The sequence below is a fragment of the Hyla sarda genome, chromosome 3 (assembly GCF_029499605.1).
Source record: "Hyla sarda isolate aHylSar1 chromosome 3, aHylSar1.hap1, whole genome shotgun sequence".
In the NCBI taxonomy this organism is placed as follows: Eukaryota; Metazoa; Chordata; class Amphibia; order Anura; family Hylidae; genus Hyla; species Hyla sarda.
Window position 1 is genome coordinate 13,459,181 of NC_079191.1, and position 20,727 is coordinate 13,479,907.

Consider the following 20,727-nt stretch of genomic DNA (forward strand, 5'->3'; position numbering starts at 1 on the left):
AATAAAATAAATCTCCTAGGTGTGCGCCAGGTAATAGGAGTCTATATGAGGTCTTGGACCACCTTTAAATTCTGGATTAAAGGGGTTCCGACACTCTACAGAGCACCCCAATCTCTTTGGCTCCACTAGATTTTTTTTTTTATATGCCTTGTGCTTACCTGTTTAAGCTGATGTGGCAGGCATGCTGGGGTTGCTAGGGGGTGGGGCTTAAATGTAAGCGTGGGTGGGCCTTAATTAATTTTATCTAGGATTGAAATGCTGCAGAAAGATGAAGACAGTCCAAGTTACTGCTGATTACACATTGCAAATTTGTTACTGAGAACGCCGGATACGACCCCTGTGGGGAGCAGAAAAGACGGTCTTATTTATTGTCTACCTAAGAAATGGCGGCAGAAGATTTTATATAGTAGACGACCATATACACAGAGCTGTGTTCAGTGCCGGACCTATCCTCTGTGCAGGTGTCCTGTATACATGGGGGGTCCAGGGATGTGGAATCCATCACATTGGGAGAAACGAGCGGAATAGTCACACATCAGAGCGCCATTATAATTAATAACACCGCCGGTCGTTGTCATGGTTAATCTCCAGATGAGGGAGCGAGCGGATTACTAACTACGGGAAAATTCATTGTGAAGCAGATATTGGCGGTACTTCACTCCTACAGAGTGTTATACAGCAGTGTTCACACAGTATGTACACAGTGACCTCACCAGCAGAATAGTGAGTACAGCTCTGGAGTATAATACAGGATATAACTCAGGATCAGTACAGGATAAGTAATGTAATGTATGTACACAGTGACCTCACCAGCAGAATAGTGAGTACAGCTCTGGAGTATAATACAGGATATAACTCAGGATCAGTACAGGATAAGTAATGTAATGTATGTACACAGTGACCTGACCAGCAGAATAGTGAGTACAGCTCTGGAGTATAATACAGGATATAACTCAGGATCAGTACAGGATAAGTAATGTAATGTATGTACACAGTGACCTGACCAGCAGAATAGTGACTACAGCTCTGGAGTATAATACAGGATATAACTCAGGATCAGTACAGGATAAGTAATGTAATGTATGTACACAGTGACCTCACCAGCAGAATAGTGAGTACAGCTCTGGAGTATAATACAGGATATAACTCAGGATCAGTACAGGATAAGTAATGTAATGTATGTACACAGTGACCTGACCAGCAGAATAGTGAGTACAGCTCTGGAGTATAATACAGGATATAAATCGAGATTTTCCTAGCTTGTGACGGAAAATATTAGTTATATGAAGACAGGAGGCGAGTATCTTATGCATTATTCTTTCTTTAATAATGCCCATAGCAGAAACAAAATTCAGTAACAATCAGTGTAGAGAAAAAACTACAACTCCCAGCAGCCCCAGGACCACAGTAGCCACTCCTTGTCTGTAGCCCCTATATAAGGACTGCCCACATATAGATCCTCCTCTTTCTTCATGCGAATCAGAGCCGCACAGGAAACCGAACTCCAGCCAGACGTCCACACCGCTCCTTGAATCTTCGGCCAGCCGGCCCGGAACTCAGGAAACAAGGCCAAACGACGGCCCAACTTCGTCCCAACGGGGACCGTAAGGAACCCAAGCAATGCGTAACCAACAGGTTATCCGTAATCGGGAAAACAGCCGATGCATTCAGTATCCTGAAAAATATATAACAAAAAATCGTAATAGGGTGGGTAGGGAGGGAAGATACTCGCCTCCTGTCTTCATATAACTAATATTTTCCGTCACAAGCTAGGAAAATCTCGATTTATATATCAGACAGGAGGCTCATATCTTATGCAAGTTCAAAGCTAACAAGTAGCGACAAAGACGACAAACCAGACATAGCATTATAAAACTGACATGGAAACATGGGCCTCCGGCCTGAAGTAGAACCGGCGAAAGGTGGTCTCTGAAGACCAATCAGCGGCCATGAGCAAGTCAGAAATGGAGCCCCCTGTTGCGACTATTTTAGTAGCCATAGCACCCCTGGAAGAATGAGCTCCGAACAGGGAGACGTCTATGCTCGCCATATCCATGGCCGAACGCACCCAACGCGCCAGAGTAGCGGAAGCCACTGGATGGTGAGGTCTGACATAAGAGATGAGAAGTTGAGAAAAATCCGGAGAACGCTGATCCGCAGTCTGCGATTCGTACGCCTGCAGGCAACGAACCACACAAAGTCGAGGGTGCGCGGGAAAGAACGGGTAGAAAACTGAGTGGATACCCGTCTTGGTCCGTCGGACCACCGAAAACTTGACCCCCTGAGGCGAAAATTGTCGCCTAGAGATGTCCAAAGCTTTCACGTCCGAGACGCGCTTAATGGACACTAAACATAAAAGGACAGTCAGTTTATATGACAACAGTTTCAGGGAAAGGCCGTCATTGTCCTCCCAAGAAACAAACATCTCGAGTAACCTGGAGACATCCCAGGTCGACTGATATCTTGGTCGAGGGGGACGCTTGAACTTAATGCCGCGCAGAAGCCTACATACCAGCGGGTGTTTGCCCACCGGCAAAGAGTCCACTGGGCAATGGTAAGCCGCGATAGCCGATCGGTATACGTTGATGGAACTATAAGATTTTCCAGATTCAAAAGAATCTGCCAATAGTTCACCACTACAGACACAGGTGCATGTACGGGATCAATTTGTCGTTGATCACACCAACGAACCCAGAGCCTCCAGGCTGATCGATAAGCCGATCTAGTCCCGGGGGCCCAGGCCAGGGCGAGGAGATCCCTAGCTGATCTTGAAAGGTCGTGATCCGCATCCGGGACCCCGAAACCAACCACGCTAGGAGAGGAAGGTTGCCCTCCACTACCAGAGGGTGAAGACCCCCGGTCGGGTTGGAGAGAAGCTGCGGAAATTGGGGTAGAAGTCTGGGATAGTCCACGGCCATCCCCAGAAGGAGAGGAAACCACGGTTGTGTCGGCCACCAAGGAGTGATCAGCACAATCGTCGCCCTCTGGTTCATCGTATGCAGGAGGACTCTGGAGATCATCTGGAATGGGGGAAACGCGTAGTGCGTTCCCCTGGGCCAGATGAGACGGAAAGCGTCGACAGCCGACGCCTCCGGGTCCGGTCTCCAGCTGAAAAAACGAGGGAGCTGATAATTGAGGCGAGAAGCAAAGAGATCCGTGCATAATGGACCCCAAAGCTGTCTCAACCGTACGAAAACGGACCGATCCAGCCGCCAATCGCTGGAATCTAGTAAATAGCGCGAATTCCAGTCGGCCACCGTGTTGGAGACCCCCGGAATATACTCCGCCACCGGGATAACGTTGCGATGTAGGCAGAAATGCCAGAAGTCCTTGGCCAGATCTGCTAGGATCTTGGACCTGGTGCCCCCTAGGCGGTTGACGTATTGGACCGCCGCCACGTTGTCCATGCGTAACAAGACACAACAATTGGATGCCTGTGGCATGAAACTCTTGACGGCAAAAAAATGCCGCCAGGAGTTCCAAGGCGTTGATGTGCAAATCGACTTCCGTGGCGGACCAAGTCCCTCCTGTGGAAGCCTCCCCGCACCGTGCACCCCAGCCGAGGCGACTCGCGTCCGACTCTATGATGATGTCCGGACAGGAGTTGAATATGGTCTTGCCGTTCCACTCGACGGCATGACGAAGCCACCATTGTAACTCCTCGATGGCTGCCGGACAAAGAGGGACCTCGTCCGCATATCTGAGGCCCTGACGCAGATGCATGATCTTGAGTCTCTGAAGGGCCCTGTAATGCAAAGGGGCCGGGAAGATGGCTTGGATAGAGGCCGCTAGAAGCCCCACCAAACGTGCTAGTACTCTTAATGATAAGCACCCTCTGCGCAAGACTGCCCTGATCTCCTTGCGGATCAGGGCCAATTTGGATTTGGGAAGGCGGAGAACGGCCTGGTTGGTGTCCACCAAGAAGCCAAGGAACTCCATCTCCTGCATTGGGACCAATACCGATTTTTCTCGGTTGATTATGAATCCCAGACTCTGCAGTAGCAATACCGTCCATGACATGTGGAGAGAGGCCTGAGCTTTGGAGCGGGCCATGATGAGGAGGTCGTCCAGATAAATGATCAGACGTACCCCTCTGCTCCTCAAGGATGCCACCACCGGTTTCATCAGTTTTGTGAAACACCACGGGGCTGATGAAAGGCCGAACGGAAGGCAAGTAAACTGCCACATGTGGCCTTTCCAGAGGAAATGAAGAAAATGTTGTGAGTCTTGGTGGATAGGGACGGTGAGGTAGGCGTCTTTCAAATCCACCTTTACTAGCCAGTCGCCTGGTTGCAATAGATCGCGAAGGGAGTGAATTCCCTCCATCTTGAAATGGCGATACGTGACATGTTGGTTTAGTTCCCGAAGGTTTATGACCGGACGGTAACCGCCCCCTTTTTTCTTCACTAGGAAGAGGTTGCTTACGAATCCTAGGGAAGATGGGTCGACCTCTTGGATCGCCTGTTTGGATCGGAGATCCTGGATCTCGTTGTCTATGAGAACTATGTTTTGTTGTGAAAATCGGATGGGGAATGGTCGCACACCTAGAACTGGTAGGGATTGGAGTTCTATGTGGGATCCCGCTACTGTCTGAAGAATCCACGCGTCTGCCGTAATCGCAGACCAGGCGTGGGAAAAATACATCAGGCGCCCCCCCACAGGAATGTGAACATGTGGAATACCAGGCACACTTACCGGTAGGTGGACGGGAACGGGGGTATCCACGTCCGCCACGTCCGCGCCAAGGTCGGCCTCTGGGAGGGAAGAAAGGCGACGGTTGTGCCAATGGGACGGTGTAGGACGGAGGAGCCTGAGGATATTGGTATTGGGCATGGGGTCTGCCCTGTGGCCTATAGGAGGGGGTGCGGCCGGCAGATCGGCCTCTACCTCTGCCGGCCCGAGGAAAAAGTTTACTGGTCCCTGATTTCTTTAATGAAGTCTGGGCCTTATCCAAACCTGTAAATAGGCCGACAAACCTGTTAATGTCTTTCATCAGGTTGTCCCCAAAAAGCATCCCTGCTGCTGCAGGCCCAGACTCGGTCTCAGCCAGGTGGGACAGTTGTGGGTCGAGGCGCATAAGAATCGACCTACGTCTTTCAGTCGAGCAGGTGGTGTTGGCGGTACCTGCTAGACATATGGCCCTCTGGGCCCACCCGCGGAGTTGACGGGTATCGACGGGCTGATCCGTCGTTGCGGCCTGTTCAGACAGGTTGAGTATTTTAGTGAGCGGGCCCATTAAATCCAGAATACGCTCCTGAATGGTTTTAAAGGAGCGTTCTATTCCCTTTTTTGGGAATTTACCCGATTTCATAAGATATTTTGTCAAAATGGGGTCTACTTCGGGGGTAGCCACCACTTTGTTGGGAATAAAGGGTCTAGGACACTCAGCCCTCAGTTTGTTACGGCTGGTCCTGTCTAGGGACTTACGAGCCCAAAGCTCCACATATTGGGCTACGTGGGGGAGTGGGGACCATTCGCCCGATCTTGGGTGAGAGATTGAATCAGGGTGAAAAAGGGGTTCACCTAGGGAGTCTAGGATCACAGTGCCCTGTGTAACAGGGTTGGCGTCGGTGTCAAACGCCGTATCCCCAGCATCCTCGATATCAGGAGTGGATTCATAACCGTCAGACTCGTTGGATGATCCCGACGAATCCTCATCTGAGGAATCTACGTATGAGTCGGGTTTGGTCCGCCTAGCGGATCTGTGCCTCTTCTCTTGTAACTCCCTGAGGCCCAGGGGTCGAGTGGAGTCTGATGGATGCTGGGGTTGGCAGACCGGGGTAGGGGCTGCCTGGAGCACATTATTGTCTTCCCCTGCCGGGGAGTCAGATGTCGCCAAAGTATGTTTCCTTTTATGGGAAACTTTGCCCTTCTTAATCGGCGGTTCTCCGCCCTGAAATGGTGGGATAGACACACCGGGTACCACAGGTAGTGATCCGGAGGGTATCATGGCGGAAGCCAAAGCCGCCTGAACAGATTTATTAATTAAATCCTGTATCTAGTTGGCGGTCATGAATTGGGCAGCATCTAAAGAAGAACTCTCCCCTCTGAGGGGAACAGATGAAGGTTCTTCAGCCATGGTGAGTAACAGGTTAATAGTATAGTATTAGCAAGGGAAAGGAATAAATTCCTGTCTTAGGGGGGTAAATCTACCTACAGGATAATAGAACAGTTAAAGTAACAAGGGAAGGAATTAAATTCCTGTCTTAATGGGTAAATCTACCTATAGTAGAACAGAAAGGGTAGTACAGGCTCCGTCCTCCACACCGCTAGCGTTGCACTGACGCAGCGGTGGGAGGTGAGCCCGAGAGTCCCTGTACCCGGGAACGAAGTCTCGCGAGACTACGTCCGGCAGGGGTCTGATTGGAAGGCGCGGGAGCGCCTTCCAGTGACGAGAGTAAGAAACTCCTCCCCTCTCAGAGAGAAGGCCGCGAGGAGGAATGCGGCCGACACCCGGAGGATCCGCCCCTTTCCCGCGCGCGCGAAAGCGCCGAAGACGGAGAAGAAAAGAGTTGAGGCGCAGGTAAAATGGCGCCGGAAGAAGGGAAAGGGAGGACGGTTAAGGGTAGGATGAAGCGGAAAGCAGAGAAATAATAGTGGAGTGGTAACCCGGCGCAAGGGGATAGTACCGGAGAATCCGCTGACCGAAAGAAAACAATGTACAATATATGGAGGGGAGAAATAACCGCTCCCACAACACTATAAGCTTTAAAATCTACAATGTTCTATAATAGCTTAGAATGAGGAAAAACACAATGTATGAAATCACAGAAAACTTAGCTTGTATGCTCTGCCATGAGCAGAAAGAAAGAGGAGGATCTATATGTGGGCAGTCCTTATATAGGGGCTACAGTCTAGGAGTGGCTGCTGTGGTCCTGGGGCTGCTGGGAGTTGTAGTTTTTTCTCTACACTGATTGTTACTGAATTTTGTTTCTGCTATGGGCATTATTAAAGAAAGAATAATGCATAAGATATGAGCCTCCTGTCTGATATATAACTCAGGATCAGTACAGGATAAGTAATGTATGTGCACAGTGACCTGACCAGCAGAATAGTGACTACAGCTCTGGAGTATAATACAGGATATAACTCAGGATCAGTACAGGATAAGTAATGTAATGTATGTACACAGTGATCTCACCAGCAGAATAGTGAGTACAGCTCTGGAGTATAATACAGGATATAACTCAGGATCAGTACAGGATAAGTAATGTAATGTATGTACACAGTGACCTCACCAGCAGAATAGTGAGTACAGCTCTGGGGTATAATACAGGATATAACTCAGGATCAGTACAGGATAAGTAATGTAATGTATGTACACAGTGACCTGACCAGCAGAATAGTGAGTACAGCTCTGGAGTATAATACAGGATATAACTCAGGATCAGTGCAGGATAAGTAATGTAATGTATGTACACAGTGACCTCACCAGCAGAATAGTGAGTACAGCTCTGGAGTATAATACAGGATATAACTCAGGATCCGTACAGGATAAGTAATGTAATGTATGTACACAGTGACCCCACCAGCAGAATAGTGAGTGCAGTAGTATAATACAGGATGTTTCACTGGTGTGTATCCACACTACAGAAACCTAGTCTACTAGACATGAAGGAGACCCATGTATGAGTCTATGTTATGGCACTAACCCACCTCTTGGGGGCACATACAGTAAGACCATTATCCTATTACTCCAGTTCTGGTGCAGCTCCAGCTGGTATTTTGCGCTCTTTATTCTGACCTGCATCTTCTGCTGGAATACAAACATCAAGAGACCCTTTCATCAATAGATTTCCATAAAGGTCGATGGATGACAATGTGGTGGAGCAGGGTATGATGAGGGCAGATGGAATTACCCTAGGGGCAGATGGCATAAACCCCTCGTATTCGTGACGCCAGGGAGTGGTTTATCCTCGATACCACCCGAAGTTATACCGCTGGATCTTCGGCTAGGCACGGGGGTAATGAAGACACGGATGCCAAGTTACGGATAACGGTAGCTTTACTGAGGGTAGACAGGTGGTAAAGTGTAGTCTGGGTAACAATCACATGGTATAACTTGTTAACGGTACAATTCACAGCATAATGCCTTACGTATTTACAATGGGGGAAACACTGCAGGGGGCCCTTGGGACACGGAGGGACACTGCCTGACAGGGCAGGGAAGGTAACACCATCCTGTACTGGGCCACCACAAAAAGACTCCCTGACCCCGTGGCCCCGGCTGGAGATCTATGTAATTACTTAGAGGAGGACGTAGACTTTATAATGGGCCGAGGAGGGTAATGAATTCATAAGTAGAGTTCATCACCAATAAGCCTGGTGCGCAGCCGTCTGACTCTGAGCCTCAGACCCCTGGACACACGGATATGATGTGATTATAATGGAATAATACGAGATATCACCACCAGAGATCACATGACTCCTCACTATGAAGGTCACTACCTGCACCACGTCTGACACCCCACAGTTATTAATGTCACCTACATCATACATAGATCAGAGGGGCCCTGTACATCATAATGGGCCCCACTATGACTGGATCTAAAGACAACCAAGCTGGAGTCATTAAAGGCAGTATTATAGTAGTTATATTCTTGTATATAGGAGCAGTATTATAGTAGTTATATTCTTGTATATAGGAGGCAGTATTATAGTAGTTATATTCTTGTATATAGGAGCAGTATTATAGTAGTTATATTCTTGTATATAGGAGGCAGTATTATAGTAGTTATATTCTTGTATATAGGAGCAGTATTATAGTAGTTATATTCTTGTATATAGGAGGCAGTATTATAGTAGTTATATTCTTGTATATAGGAGCAGTATTATAGTAGTTATATTCTTGTATATAGGAGCAGTATTATAGTAGTTATATTCTTGTATATAGGAGGCAGTATTATAGTAGTTATATTCTTGTATGTAGGAGGCAGTATTATAGTAGTTATATTCTTGTATATAGGAGGCAGTATTATAGTAGTTATATTCTTGTATATAGGAGCAGTATTATAGTAGTTATATTCTTGTATATAGGAGGCAGTATTATAGTAGTTATATTCTTGTATATAGGAGGCAGTATTATAGTAGTTATATTCTTGTATATAGGAGGCAGTATTATAGTAGTTATATTCTTGTATATAAGAGCAGTATTATAGTAGTTATATTCTTGTATATAGGAGCAGTATTATAGTAGTTATATTCTTGTATATAGGAGGCAGTATTATAGTAGTTATATTCTTGTATATAGGAGGCAGTATTATAGTAGTTATATTCTTGTATATAGGAGCAGTATTATAGTAGTTATATTCTTGTATATAGGGGGCAGTATTATAGTAGTTATATTCTTGTATATAGGAGGCAGTATTATAGTAGTTATATTCTTGTATATAGGAGGCAGTATTATAGTAGTTATATTCTTGTATATAGGAGGCAGTATTATAGTAGTTATATTCTTGTATATAGGAGCAGTATTATAGTAGTTATATTCTTGTATATAGGAGCAGTATTATAGTACTTATATTCTTGTATATAGGGGGCAGTATTATAGTAGTTATATTCTTGTATATAGGAGGCAGTATTATAGTAGTTATATTCTTGTATATAGGAGGCAGTATTATAGTAGTTATATTCTTGTATATAGGGGCAGTATTATAGTAGTTATATTCTTGTATATAGGAGCAGTATTATAGTAGTTATATTCTTGTATATAGGAGCAGTATTATAGTAGATATATTCTTGTATATAGGAGCAGTATTATAGTAGTTATATTCTTGTATATAGGAGCAGTATAATAGTAGTTATATTCTTGTATATAGGAGCAGTATTATAGTAGTTATATTCTTGTATATAGGAGCAGTATTATAGTAGTTATATTCTTGTATATAGGAGCAGTATTATAGTAGTTATATTCTTGTATATAGGAGCAGTATTATAGTAGTTATATTCTTGTATATAGGAGCAGTATTATAGTAGTTATATTCTTGTATATAGGAGCAGTATTATAGTAGTTATATTCTTGTATATAGGAGGCAGTATTATAGTAGTTATATTCTTGTATATAGGGGGCAGTATTATAGTAGTTATATTCTTGTATATAGGAGGCAGTATTATAGTAGTTATATTCTTGTATATAGGAGGCAGTATTATAGTAGTTATATTCTTGTATATAGGAGGCAGTATTATAGTAGTTATATTCTTGTATATAGGAGCAGTATTATAGTAGTTATATTCTTGTATATAGGAGCAGTATTATAGTAGTTATATTCTTGTATATAGGAGCAGTATTATAGGAGTTATATTCTTGTATATAGGAGGCAGTATTATAGGAGTTATATTCTTGTATATAGGAGCAGTATTATAGGAGTTATATTCTTGTATATAGGAGCAGTATTATAGTAGTTATATTCTTGTATATAGGGGCAGTATTATAGTAGTTATATTCTTGTATATAGGAGCAGTATTATAGTAGATATATTCTTATATTCTTGTATATAGGAGGCAGTATTATAGTAGTTATATTCTTGTATATAGGAGCAGTATTATAGTAGTTATATTCTTGTATATAGGAGCAGTATTATAGTAATTATATTCTTGTATATAGGAGGCAGTATTATAGTAGTTATATTCTTGTATATAGGAGTAGTATTATAGTAGTTATATTCTTGTATATAGGAGGCAGTATTATAGTAGTTATATTCTTGTATATAGGAGCAGTATTATAGTAATTATATTCTTGTATATAGGAGCAGTATTATAGTAGTTATATTCTTGTATATAGGAGCAGTATTATAGTAGTTATATTCTTGTATATAGGAGGCAGTATTATAGTAGATATATTCTTGTATACAGTAGGCAGTATTATTTTTCTTGCATGTATAGTGAGTTTATTCTGCGGCAGAGAATACTGTACCCATTAATACATCTCGGAATACATGTCTGTTCTGTCCGGGAAGGCACCATGTGGATTCAATGCATATTTAAATTAACCGTGAAAATATTTCATCATTCCGCCTTTCCCCGGTGGGTTCGCTGTGGTTTGGCGGTATGACAGCTGCCGGATAGGTGGCACATAGGCCCAGTTTAGCTGTTCATTAAACTTTAACACTCGTTCGCTCCACATCTGGGGCCCCGGACAGGCGGATTCTGATGATCTTCACTTGTGACTTTCAAACATGTTTTTATTTAGAAAGTAATTATTACTAATGGGAATTCTCCGGCTTATTATAATGTGACAGGAGCGGGCGGGGTGTCCTCTGTGCTGTCATCGCTCAGCGTTGACCTCTGACCTTGCCTAGCGCCGTTCCTCCATATGCTCCAGTGATGATAATTTACACAATATTTGTTATGAGCTGAAATATGAAATACGAGCAAAAAACAGTAGCCTGCACTCACCGCTCGGTAATGGACTCAGCGTTCCAACATGGAAGGTACCGGTGATTCTGGACCGGAGACTGGCGTGGGCGCTCAGAGGCAACTGCCGGAGGTTTCGCGAAGATTACGTTTCTTCCGGCCTCACTTTCGCCATCGCGCTGTTCAACAGATATAGTGATCGGTGAGTGGGAAAACATGGACAGGAAAGAAAAAAAAACAAAGCATTATTGAGGTAGAAAAAATGTTACACAAAAAGTATTAAAAAAAATGGCTACCATCTCTAGACGCAAAAAAAAAAGGAAAAAATATGAGGGAGATTTATCAAAACCTGTCCAGAGGAAAAGTTGCCTAGTTGCCCATAGCAACCAATCAGATCGCTGCTTTCATTTTTAACAAGGCCTCTGCAAAATGAAAGAAGCAAGCTGATTGGTTGCTATGGGCAACTGGACAACATTTCCTTTGCACAGGTTTTGATAAATCTCCCCTTATATGTATATAATGCTTCAAGCTATCCATTATTTATAGAAACGGGGACATATCCACTCTTTCATGGGTGCTCCGCTATTTAGCGTTTGGAAAAAACTGTTCCCAAAGCTGGAGCTTGTGATGTCATTGCCCCGCCCCCTCATGACATCACGCCCCACCCCCTCAATGCAAGTCATGAGGGATGCGGGTGTACAGGCTGTCGACATCAATTGTGGCAAGTGAGTAGGAGTCCGACCAGTGAAATTCTTCAGTGAAACGTATAATGTCTCCAGTGTCTTTCACATAGTTGGGCATCTGGGGTAGTAGTAGTCTTAGGGCCCAATTGATATATTTGGACAAAATATTCTGTCACTGATTCCCCTCCCGGCCACAATCGGGCGACCGGGAGGGGAGGTGACAGATTTGTTGACTTTTGGTAGTAAATACCACTTGGGTTTTGCAGGGTGGAGGGGCAAAAGGCGTTCAGCCGTTCTTGCATCAATCATTCCAGACATCACTTTGTCGCGTAAAAAAGTGCTTAAAGGGGTACTCCGCCCCTGGCATCTTATCCCCTATCCAAAAGATAGGGGATAAGATGTCAGATCGCCGCGGTCCCGCTTTTGGGGACCCCGGGGCACGCTACTGCAGCACCCCGCCATCATTACTGCACAGAGCGAGTTCGCTCTGTGCGTAATGACGGGCGATACAGGGGCCGGAGCAGCGTGACGTCATGGCTCCGCCCCTCATGACATCACGGCCCGTCCCCTTAATGCAAGTCTATGGCAGGGGGCGTGACGACCGCCACGCCCCCTCCCATAGACTTGTATTGACGGGGGTGGGCCGTGACGTCACGAGGGGCGGAGCCGTTACGTAACGATGCTCCGGCCCTTGTATTGCCCGATCTCGCTCTGTGCAGTAATGATAGCGGGGTGCCGCAGCAGCGATCCCCGGGGTCCCCAGCAGCGGGACCGCTGTGATCTGACATCTTATCCCCTATCCTTTGGATAGGGGATAAGATGTCTAGGGGCGGAGTACCCCTTTAATTGCTCCAATATTTTTAAGATGGGATTGCTTTTCAGTTGTGTATACACTGCTTTGTCACTAAGTTGATGATACGCTTCACCTTCATGTTGTGCTCTGGTCCACACTACCACACTGCCCCCTTTATCCGCACGGGAGACCACCAAATCATCACGGGCAGCAAGCCACTGAATTCCCTCCTGCTCCACCTGCGACACGTTCTTATCACTTGGCTCCAGAAAGTTAAACAGATTTGCAAATTACTTCTATTAAAATATATTAATTCTTTCAGTACTTATGAGCTGCTGAAGTTGAGTTGTTCTTTTCTGTCTAAGTGCTCTCTGATGACACCCGTCTCGGGAACTGTCCAGAGTAGAAGCAAATCCCCATAGCAAACCTTTTCTACTCTGTGCAGTTCCCGAGACAAGCAGAGATGTCAGCAGAGAGCACTGTTGCCAGACAGAAAACAACAACTCAACTTCAGCAGCTGATAATTATTGGAAGGATTAAGATTTTTTTAATAGAAGTAATTTACAAATCTGTTTAACTTTCTGGGGCCAGTTGAGATATATATATATATATATATATATATATATATATATATATAAAAAAGTTTTTCCTGGAACACCCCTTTTTAAGCCAAATAGAGCTGAGACTGGAATCAGAGTATTTTCTTTTCCTTATATCAATGTTTTCTAAGCAGGGTGCCTCCAGCTGTTGCAAAACTACAACACCCAGCGTGCCCGGACAGCCGTTGGCTGTCCGGGCACGCTGGGAGTTGTAGTTTTGCAACAGCTGGAGGCACCCTGCTTGGAAAAGACTGCCTTATATAGTGCAGTATAGGCTGTTATTACAGAATAATGTAGAGGTTCTTGTGTATTCTTTGCGCTTACCTATTTTAGATGATGTGGCAGGCATGGGAATTTCCAGACATATTGATTGTGTTTCATCACTGAAATGATTTCCTAATGCTGCCTAAATTTCCCATTATTCCTCTGGCTTTGCAGAGAGAAGGGGGTGGAGTCTGATCACTGCACCTGGTCATCTAATTAGGCTGCTGGTGCTGGAGGTCACCCAGGTGAACTGATTTTTTAAGTGAATCTGGGTCAGTTCACATTATTTAACATTTAGATGCAATTTGTTATCGAAAATGTGTTTTTTTTAAGAGAAATATTGCCATGAGGCGCAAGTGATTTGACCCATTGAGGTGTTTTTTTTTTAATAAAGATTTGAACTCTTCAGGCTGTGTTCATGTGTTGAATTTTGTACTGCTTTACTGCTTTCTTCACATACTTTTACTGCATTTGGGCTCTCTTTGCAGGATTTTTTCTGAAATTGTGGTAAAAAATTGCACATTTTGCAATGCTTTCATATAAAGTAAAATAGCAAAAAAAAAATTTAGGGGTAAAATCCCAGCAGAAACAAACAAACAAAAAAAACTTGCCAAAAGCTTAAAGGGGTATTCCAGGAAAAAACTTCTTTTTATATATCAACTGGCTCCAGAAAGTTAAACAGATTTGTAAATTACTTCTATTAAAAAATCTTAATCCTTTCAGTACTTATGAGCTTCTGAAGTTAAGGTTGTTCTTTTCTGTCTAAGTGCTCTCTGATGACACATGTCTCGGGAAACGCCCAGTTTAGAAGCAAATCCCCATAGCAAACCTCTTCTAAACTGGGCGGTTCCCGAGACAGGTGTCATCAGAGAGGACTTAGACAGAAAAGAACAACCTTAACTTCAGAAGCTCATAAGTACTGAAAGGATTAAGATTTTTTTAATAGAAGTAATTTACAAATCTGTTTAACTTTCTGGAGCCAGTCGATATATATATATATATATATATATATATATATAAAAAAGTTTTTTCCTGGATAACCCCTTTAAGGCTCAATTTTGACATCACTTTGTCGCTTTCTTTGCAGCAGATTTCGGTGTCTGTCGCCTCCTCTTTCCAGGGGATTAACTCTTTCAAGACCAGCAAACCTTGTGTCCCCTCCATGTTTTTCATTAAAGGGGTATTCCATGAAAAAACTTTTTTTTTATATATATATATATATCAACTGGCTCCAGAAAGTTAAACAGATTTGTAAATTACTTCTATTAAAAAATCTTAATCTTTTCAATAATTATCAACTGCTGAAGTTGAGTTGTTGTTTTCTGTCTGGCAACAGGGTGTAGTTCCCGAGACAAGCAGAGATGTCAGCAGAGAGCAGAGTAGAAGAGGTTTGCTATGGGGATTTGCTTTTAAACTGGGCGGTTCCCGAGACAGGTGTCATCAGAGTGCACTTAGACAGAAAAGAACAACTCAACTTCAGAAGCTCATAAGTACTGAAAGGATTAAGATTTTTTAATAGAAGTAATTTACAAATCTGTTTAACTTTCTGGAGCCAGTTGATATATATAAAAAAGTTTTTTCCTAGAATACCCCTTTAACATGTGCAATAAATCTGGGGGCTCCTCGCCCCGTTCTCACATGTTCCCTTATTCTCTGGAATAACCTGCGTTTAGTCTTGTCTACATAGTAGTAGCCACAAGGGCACAACAGGCAATAAAATACAAAAGTAGTTTTGCCAGTAATAAGTTTCTTCACCTCGACCATTGTAGGTCCTAGTGTGACCGCGCTCTTAGGGTGCATGCACACCACGTTTTTGTTATACAGTTCCCGTATACGGTTTCAAGTTAAAAACCGTATGAAACTGTATAGAAAACTGTATACATTGACTTAACATTGGAAACCGTATGTCAAACGCATCATCCAGTTTAGTCCGTTTTGCATCTCATACAGTTTTGTCCAGTTTTTTTTACCCGTATCCAAAACTGTAGTCTACCACGTTTCTTGGTCCGGGTGAAAAACTGTATTAAACTGTATACAGTTTTTTTTTTAACATGGGAGTCAATGGGAACCGTACAGAACTGTATGTGCGTACGGTTCCATCCGGTTTTCACCATACGGTTTTTGACTTTGCACAGTATTTTTCTTGGAATTTCAATTAAACAAGTGAAACTTTATTCAAAATGGAGTGAAAAGTTAAAAACGTATCCTTTTTTTTTCTTAAAAAACGGATGCATCCGGACATCATTTTTCAAACTGTATATGGGTTAAAATTTGTACACACTTTTTGATACAGTTTAGTCAGGTTTTGAGGAATCCGTTTTTCATCAAAAACCTGATACAGGAACTGTATTGCAAAAACGTGGTGTGAATGCAGCCTTACCCTGATTCACCGCGCACATAGAACAGTCCCCACATTTACTATCATTTTGTGGTCTTCTTTCTGATAACCAGTCAGTTTTTTTATTTGTTTTTCAGTTTTTTTTTATTGTATTTTCGTATTTTTGTTTCGTTTAAATGTGATTACCGGTCTATTTTCTGCAATTTTTTTTCAAATCGGGGTCCTGCTCTAAAATGAACCAATTCTTACGGATGATATTACTAAGCAGGGCATTTATAGGGGAATTACAGAAGGAGAAAATACATTTTTCTTTTTTGGGGCTTGTTCTCTTTTTATGTAGTAAGTCATTTCTCGTTCTCTGAAGGCCATTAGGAAAATGCATCTAAAAAAAATCTTCTTAGGTCCTAATAAAGTTCATTTAGCAGCAGAAAAAAAAAACCCAAAGAGAGAGATATACCTTGTGTTGTTGGGAGGTTGGGCTTCTCTCTAATTAAAGGGGTACTCCGGTGGAAAACTTTATTTTTTTTTTAATCAACTGGCGCCAGAAAGTTAAAGGGGTATTCCGCCCCTAGACATCTTATCCCCTATCCAAAGGATAGGGGATAAGATGTTAGATCACCGCGGTCCCGCTGCTGGGGACCCCGGGGATCGCCGCTGCGGCACCCCGCTATCATTACTGCGCAGAGCGAGTTCGCTCTGTGCGTAATGATGGGCGATACAGGGGCCGGAGCAGGGTGGTGTCATGGCTACGCCCCTCATGACATCACGGCCCGTCCCCTTAATGCAAGTCTATGGCAGGGGGCGTGACGACCGCCATGCCCCCTTCCCATAGACTTGTATTGATGGGGGCAGGCAGTGATGTCATGAGGGGCGGAGCCATGACATCACGCTGCTCCGGCCCCTGTATCGCCCATCATTACGCACAGAGCGAACTCGCTCTGTGCAGTAATGATGGCGGGGTGCCGCAGCGGCGATCCCCGGGGTCCCCAGCAGCGGGACCGCGGTGATCTAACATCTTATCCCCTATCCTTTAGATAGGGGATAAGATGTCTAGGGGCGGAGCACCCCTTTAAACAGATTTGTAAATTACTTCTATTTAAAAATCTTAATCCTTCCAGTACTTATCAGCTGCTGAATACTACAGAGGAAATTCTTTTCTTTTTGGAACACAGAGCTCTGTGCTGACATCACGAGCACAGTGCTCTCTGCTGACATCTCTGTCCATTTTAGGAACTGTCCAGAGCAGCATATGTTTGCTATGGGGATTTTTCTCCTACTCTGGACAGTTCCTAAAATGGACAGAGGTGTCAGCAGAGAGCACTGTGGTCATGATGTCGGCAGAGAGCTGTGTTCCAAAAAGAAAAGAATTTCCTCTGTAGTATTCAGCAGCTAATAAGTACTGGAAGGATTAAGATTTTTTTTTTTTTTTTATAAAAGTAATTTACAAATCTGTTTTAACTTTCTGGTACCAGTTGATTTAAAAAAAAAAAAAAAAAAAAAAAAAGTTTTCCACCGGAGTACCCCTTTTAAAGATCTTTCCTTTCCTTCACTCCTTTATCCGCGACCCAAACCGAATATTCCCAAAAAGGAATTAGATGCGCGTGCTAATAAAGAAGAGATTATAGTCTCAAAGGCGGATAAGGGAGGTGGCAGTAATCGTCTGGTCCAAAAAAGATTATGCAACGGAAGCCGACCTACAATTGGGGAACATTTCGGTTTATGGAAACTTAAAGAGCGACCCCACCTTCAAAATAAAAGACAAATTGAGATCTCTAGATCAGTGTTTCCCAACCAGTGTGCCTCCAGCTGTTGCAAAACTACAACTCCCAGCATGCCCGGACAGCCAAAGGCTGTCCGGGCATGCTGGGAGTTGCAGTTTTGCAACAGCTGGAGGCACACTGGTTGGGAAACACTGCTCTAGATTTATAGAGAAAGGAGTCCTTTCAAATATCACGGCCGATAAGCTTTATCCTGAATCCCCACAGCGCCCACTAGTGTTGGGCGCGAATATTTGCATTTCTAATTTTTATCGCCAATATCGCAAATTCATGAATATTGCGAATATATTTGCTATAGATTTGACATTTCGAATATTTACTTTTTTCTGCATTTGCGCATATTCCTTCTTTTCACTTGTGGACCAATTAGAATGAAGCAAATACACTTGTCAGAGGTTATCAACAACATCCCCAGCAACCAATAGTAAAGTTGCCCCCCCCCCCCCCCCTCACTGTTTTCTTCCTCCAATACGCGAATATAACGAATATGCAAAATTCACAAATATAGGACGAATATTCGTCTATTTATTCGCAAAATATCACAAATTCGAATATGGCCGATGCCGCTCATCCCTAGCGCCCACATTGGTACATCTTACCAAAAGTTCACAAGTCACTGAGCCCCCAGGCCGCCCCCTTGTGATTGGCTCAGTGACCGAGTCCTTGTCAAGTTACCTAGACTGGCTGCGATCTCCAATTCTGGTCACTTTGCCTACATACAAGACACAGGGGACCTGATATAGATACTAGAGAATTTTGTCTGGCAAGAAGGGCACTATTTCACCTCCATAGATGTTGAGAGCCTGTACACCCGCATCCCTCATGATGTACAGGAAATCCGGGAGGTACTAAAGGGTTGGAAAAGTCGGCTGACTTTATCCAATTTATAGATGATCTCTACCTGTATACTTCTGCTGCTATCTCTATGAAATCAGGATATATATTAGTTATACACCTCCCCTCCCAGCTCTATCTGTATACTGCTGCTCTCTCTATAAGATCAGAATATATAGTAGTTATACACCTCCCCTCCCGGGTCTATCTGTATACTGCTGCTATCTCTATGGGATCAGGATACATAATAGTTATACACCTCCCCTCCAGTTCTATCTGTATACTGCTACTGCTATCTCTATGGGATCAGGATATATAGTAGTTATACACCTCCCCTCCCGGGTCTATCTGTGTACTGCTGCTATCTCTATGGGATCAGGATAAATAATAGTTATACACCTCCCCCCAGTTCTATCTGTATATTGCTGCTGCTATCTCTATAGGATCAGGATATATAGTAGTTATACACCTCCCCCCAGTTCTATCTGTATACTGCTGCTATCTCTATAGGATCAGGATGTATAGTAGTTATACCCCTCCCTCCAACTCTACCTGTATACTGCTGCTATCTCTCTGCGATCAGGATATATAGTAGTTATACACCTCCCCTCCAGCTCTCTCTGTATACTGCTGCTATCTCTATAGGATCAGGAAATATAGTAGTTATACACCTCCCCTCCCATGTCTATCTGTATACTGCTGCTATCTCTATAGGATCAGGAAATATAGTAGTCATACCCCTTCCCTCCAACTATACCTGTATACTGCTGCTGCTATTACTATAGGATCAGGATATATAGTAGTTATACACCTCCCCTCCAACTCTACCTGTATACTGCTGCTGTTATCTCAATGGGATCAGGATATATTCCTCAGCTTGTCTTTTTTTTTTGAGAAATCTAAAAGGCGTGTTATAGGTGGTATAGTGAAAACTAATAAAACCCCAAATTAGTGCACACATGTTTTTCTACCCCTAGATGGCCCTTTTAGGTGCTTTGTGTGCTCCTGTTATGTAATCTCTCCCTGCACAGCACACCAGGTGGTCGTTCCTGGAATTGCAACTAATAACAGCAAACAATACAAAGTCTAGAAGAATCTTATCATTTTATAATGCTGCATTGTACTAATGACATAAAAATGTAAAACCAACATAAAGTAAAATATAAAATGTATCAGGCGGACAGGATGCAAAAAGAGAATGGCGCACGGATCCGCGGCAGCGACCTGTCCTCCCACCGTATCCACAGAACAATGGAGTCGTCGAGTCCTTTATACATCAATGAACTTTCTATATAACAAGGGGAACAAGTCCTGTCGGCTTCTAAACTCCTGACAAACTGGGGGCGGTGAAGAACGGAAGGATTATATCAGTGTTTGCCAATCAGGGAGCCTCCAACTGTTGCAAAACTATAACTCCCAGCATGCCCGGACAGCCGTTGGCTGTCCGGGCATGCTGGGAGTTGTAGTTTTGCAACAGCTTAAGGCACCCTGGTTGGGAAACATTGGATTGTTGACAATATTGTATTATTATTATTATTATAATGATTATTATTAATATTATAACAATAATAATTATTATTATCATTGCTATTATTATTATAAGTATTATTCTTATTATAAGTATTCTTATTGCTATTATTATTATAAGTATTATTATTATTGCTATTATTATTATAAGTATTATTCCTATAATAATAATAGCAATAATATTACTTATAATAAGAATAATACTTATAATAATAGCAATAATAATAATACTTATAATAATAATAGCAATAATAATAATACTTATAATAAGTATTATTATTGCTATTATTATTATAAGTATAATTTTTATCATAAGTATTATTATAAGTATCATTATTATTATTGCTATTATTATTAGAAGTATTATTATCATAAGTATTATTATTGCTATTATTATTATAAGTATTATTATTATTGCTATTATTATTATAAGTATTATTATTGCTATTATTATTATAAGTATTATTCTTATTATAAGTATTATTATTATTGCTATTATTATTATTATAAGTATTATTATTGCTATTATTATTATAAGTATTATTCTTATAATAATAAT

At 42.7% G+C, this 20,727-nt stretch overlaps 1 protein-coding gene across 3 annotated transcripts in view; it reads left to right on the plus strand.

The window, feature by feature from the left end:
• CHRNA2 (cholinergic receptor nicotinic alpha 2 subunit) overlaps window positions 1–20,727 on the plus strand; it is a 93,871-nt gene that overhangs the window by 11,317 nt on the left and 61,827 nt on the right. Inside the window, exon 1 of one of the 3 annotated variants that reach the window (XM_056563768.1) lies at window positions 11,974–12,077. The exons of the other annotated variants lie outside the window; for them this stretch is intronic. Within the exon in view, the coding sequence (XP_056419743.1) occupies window positions 12,041–12,077 (37 nt within the window). The 5' untranslated portion in view covers window positions 11,974–12,040. Of the gene's footprint in view, window positions 1–11,973; window positions 12,078–20,727 lie in introns of those variants that run through there. 3 annotated transcript variants of the gene reach the window in all.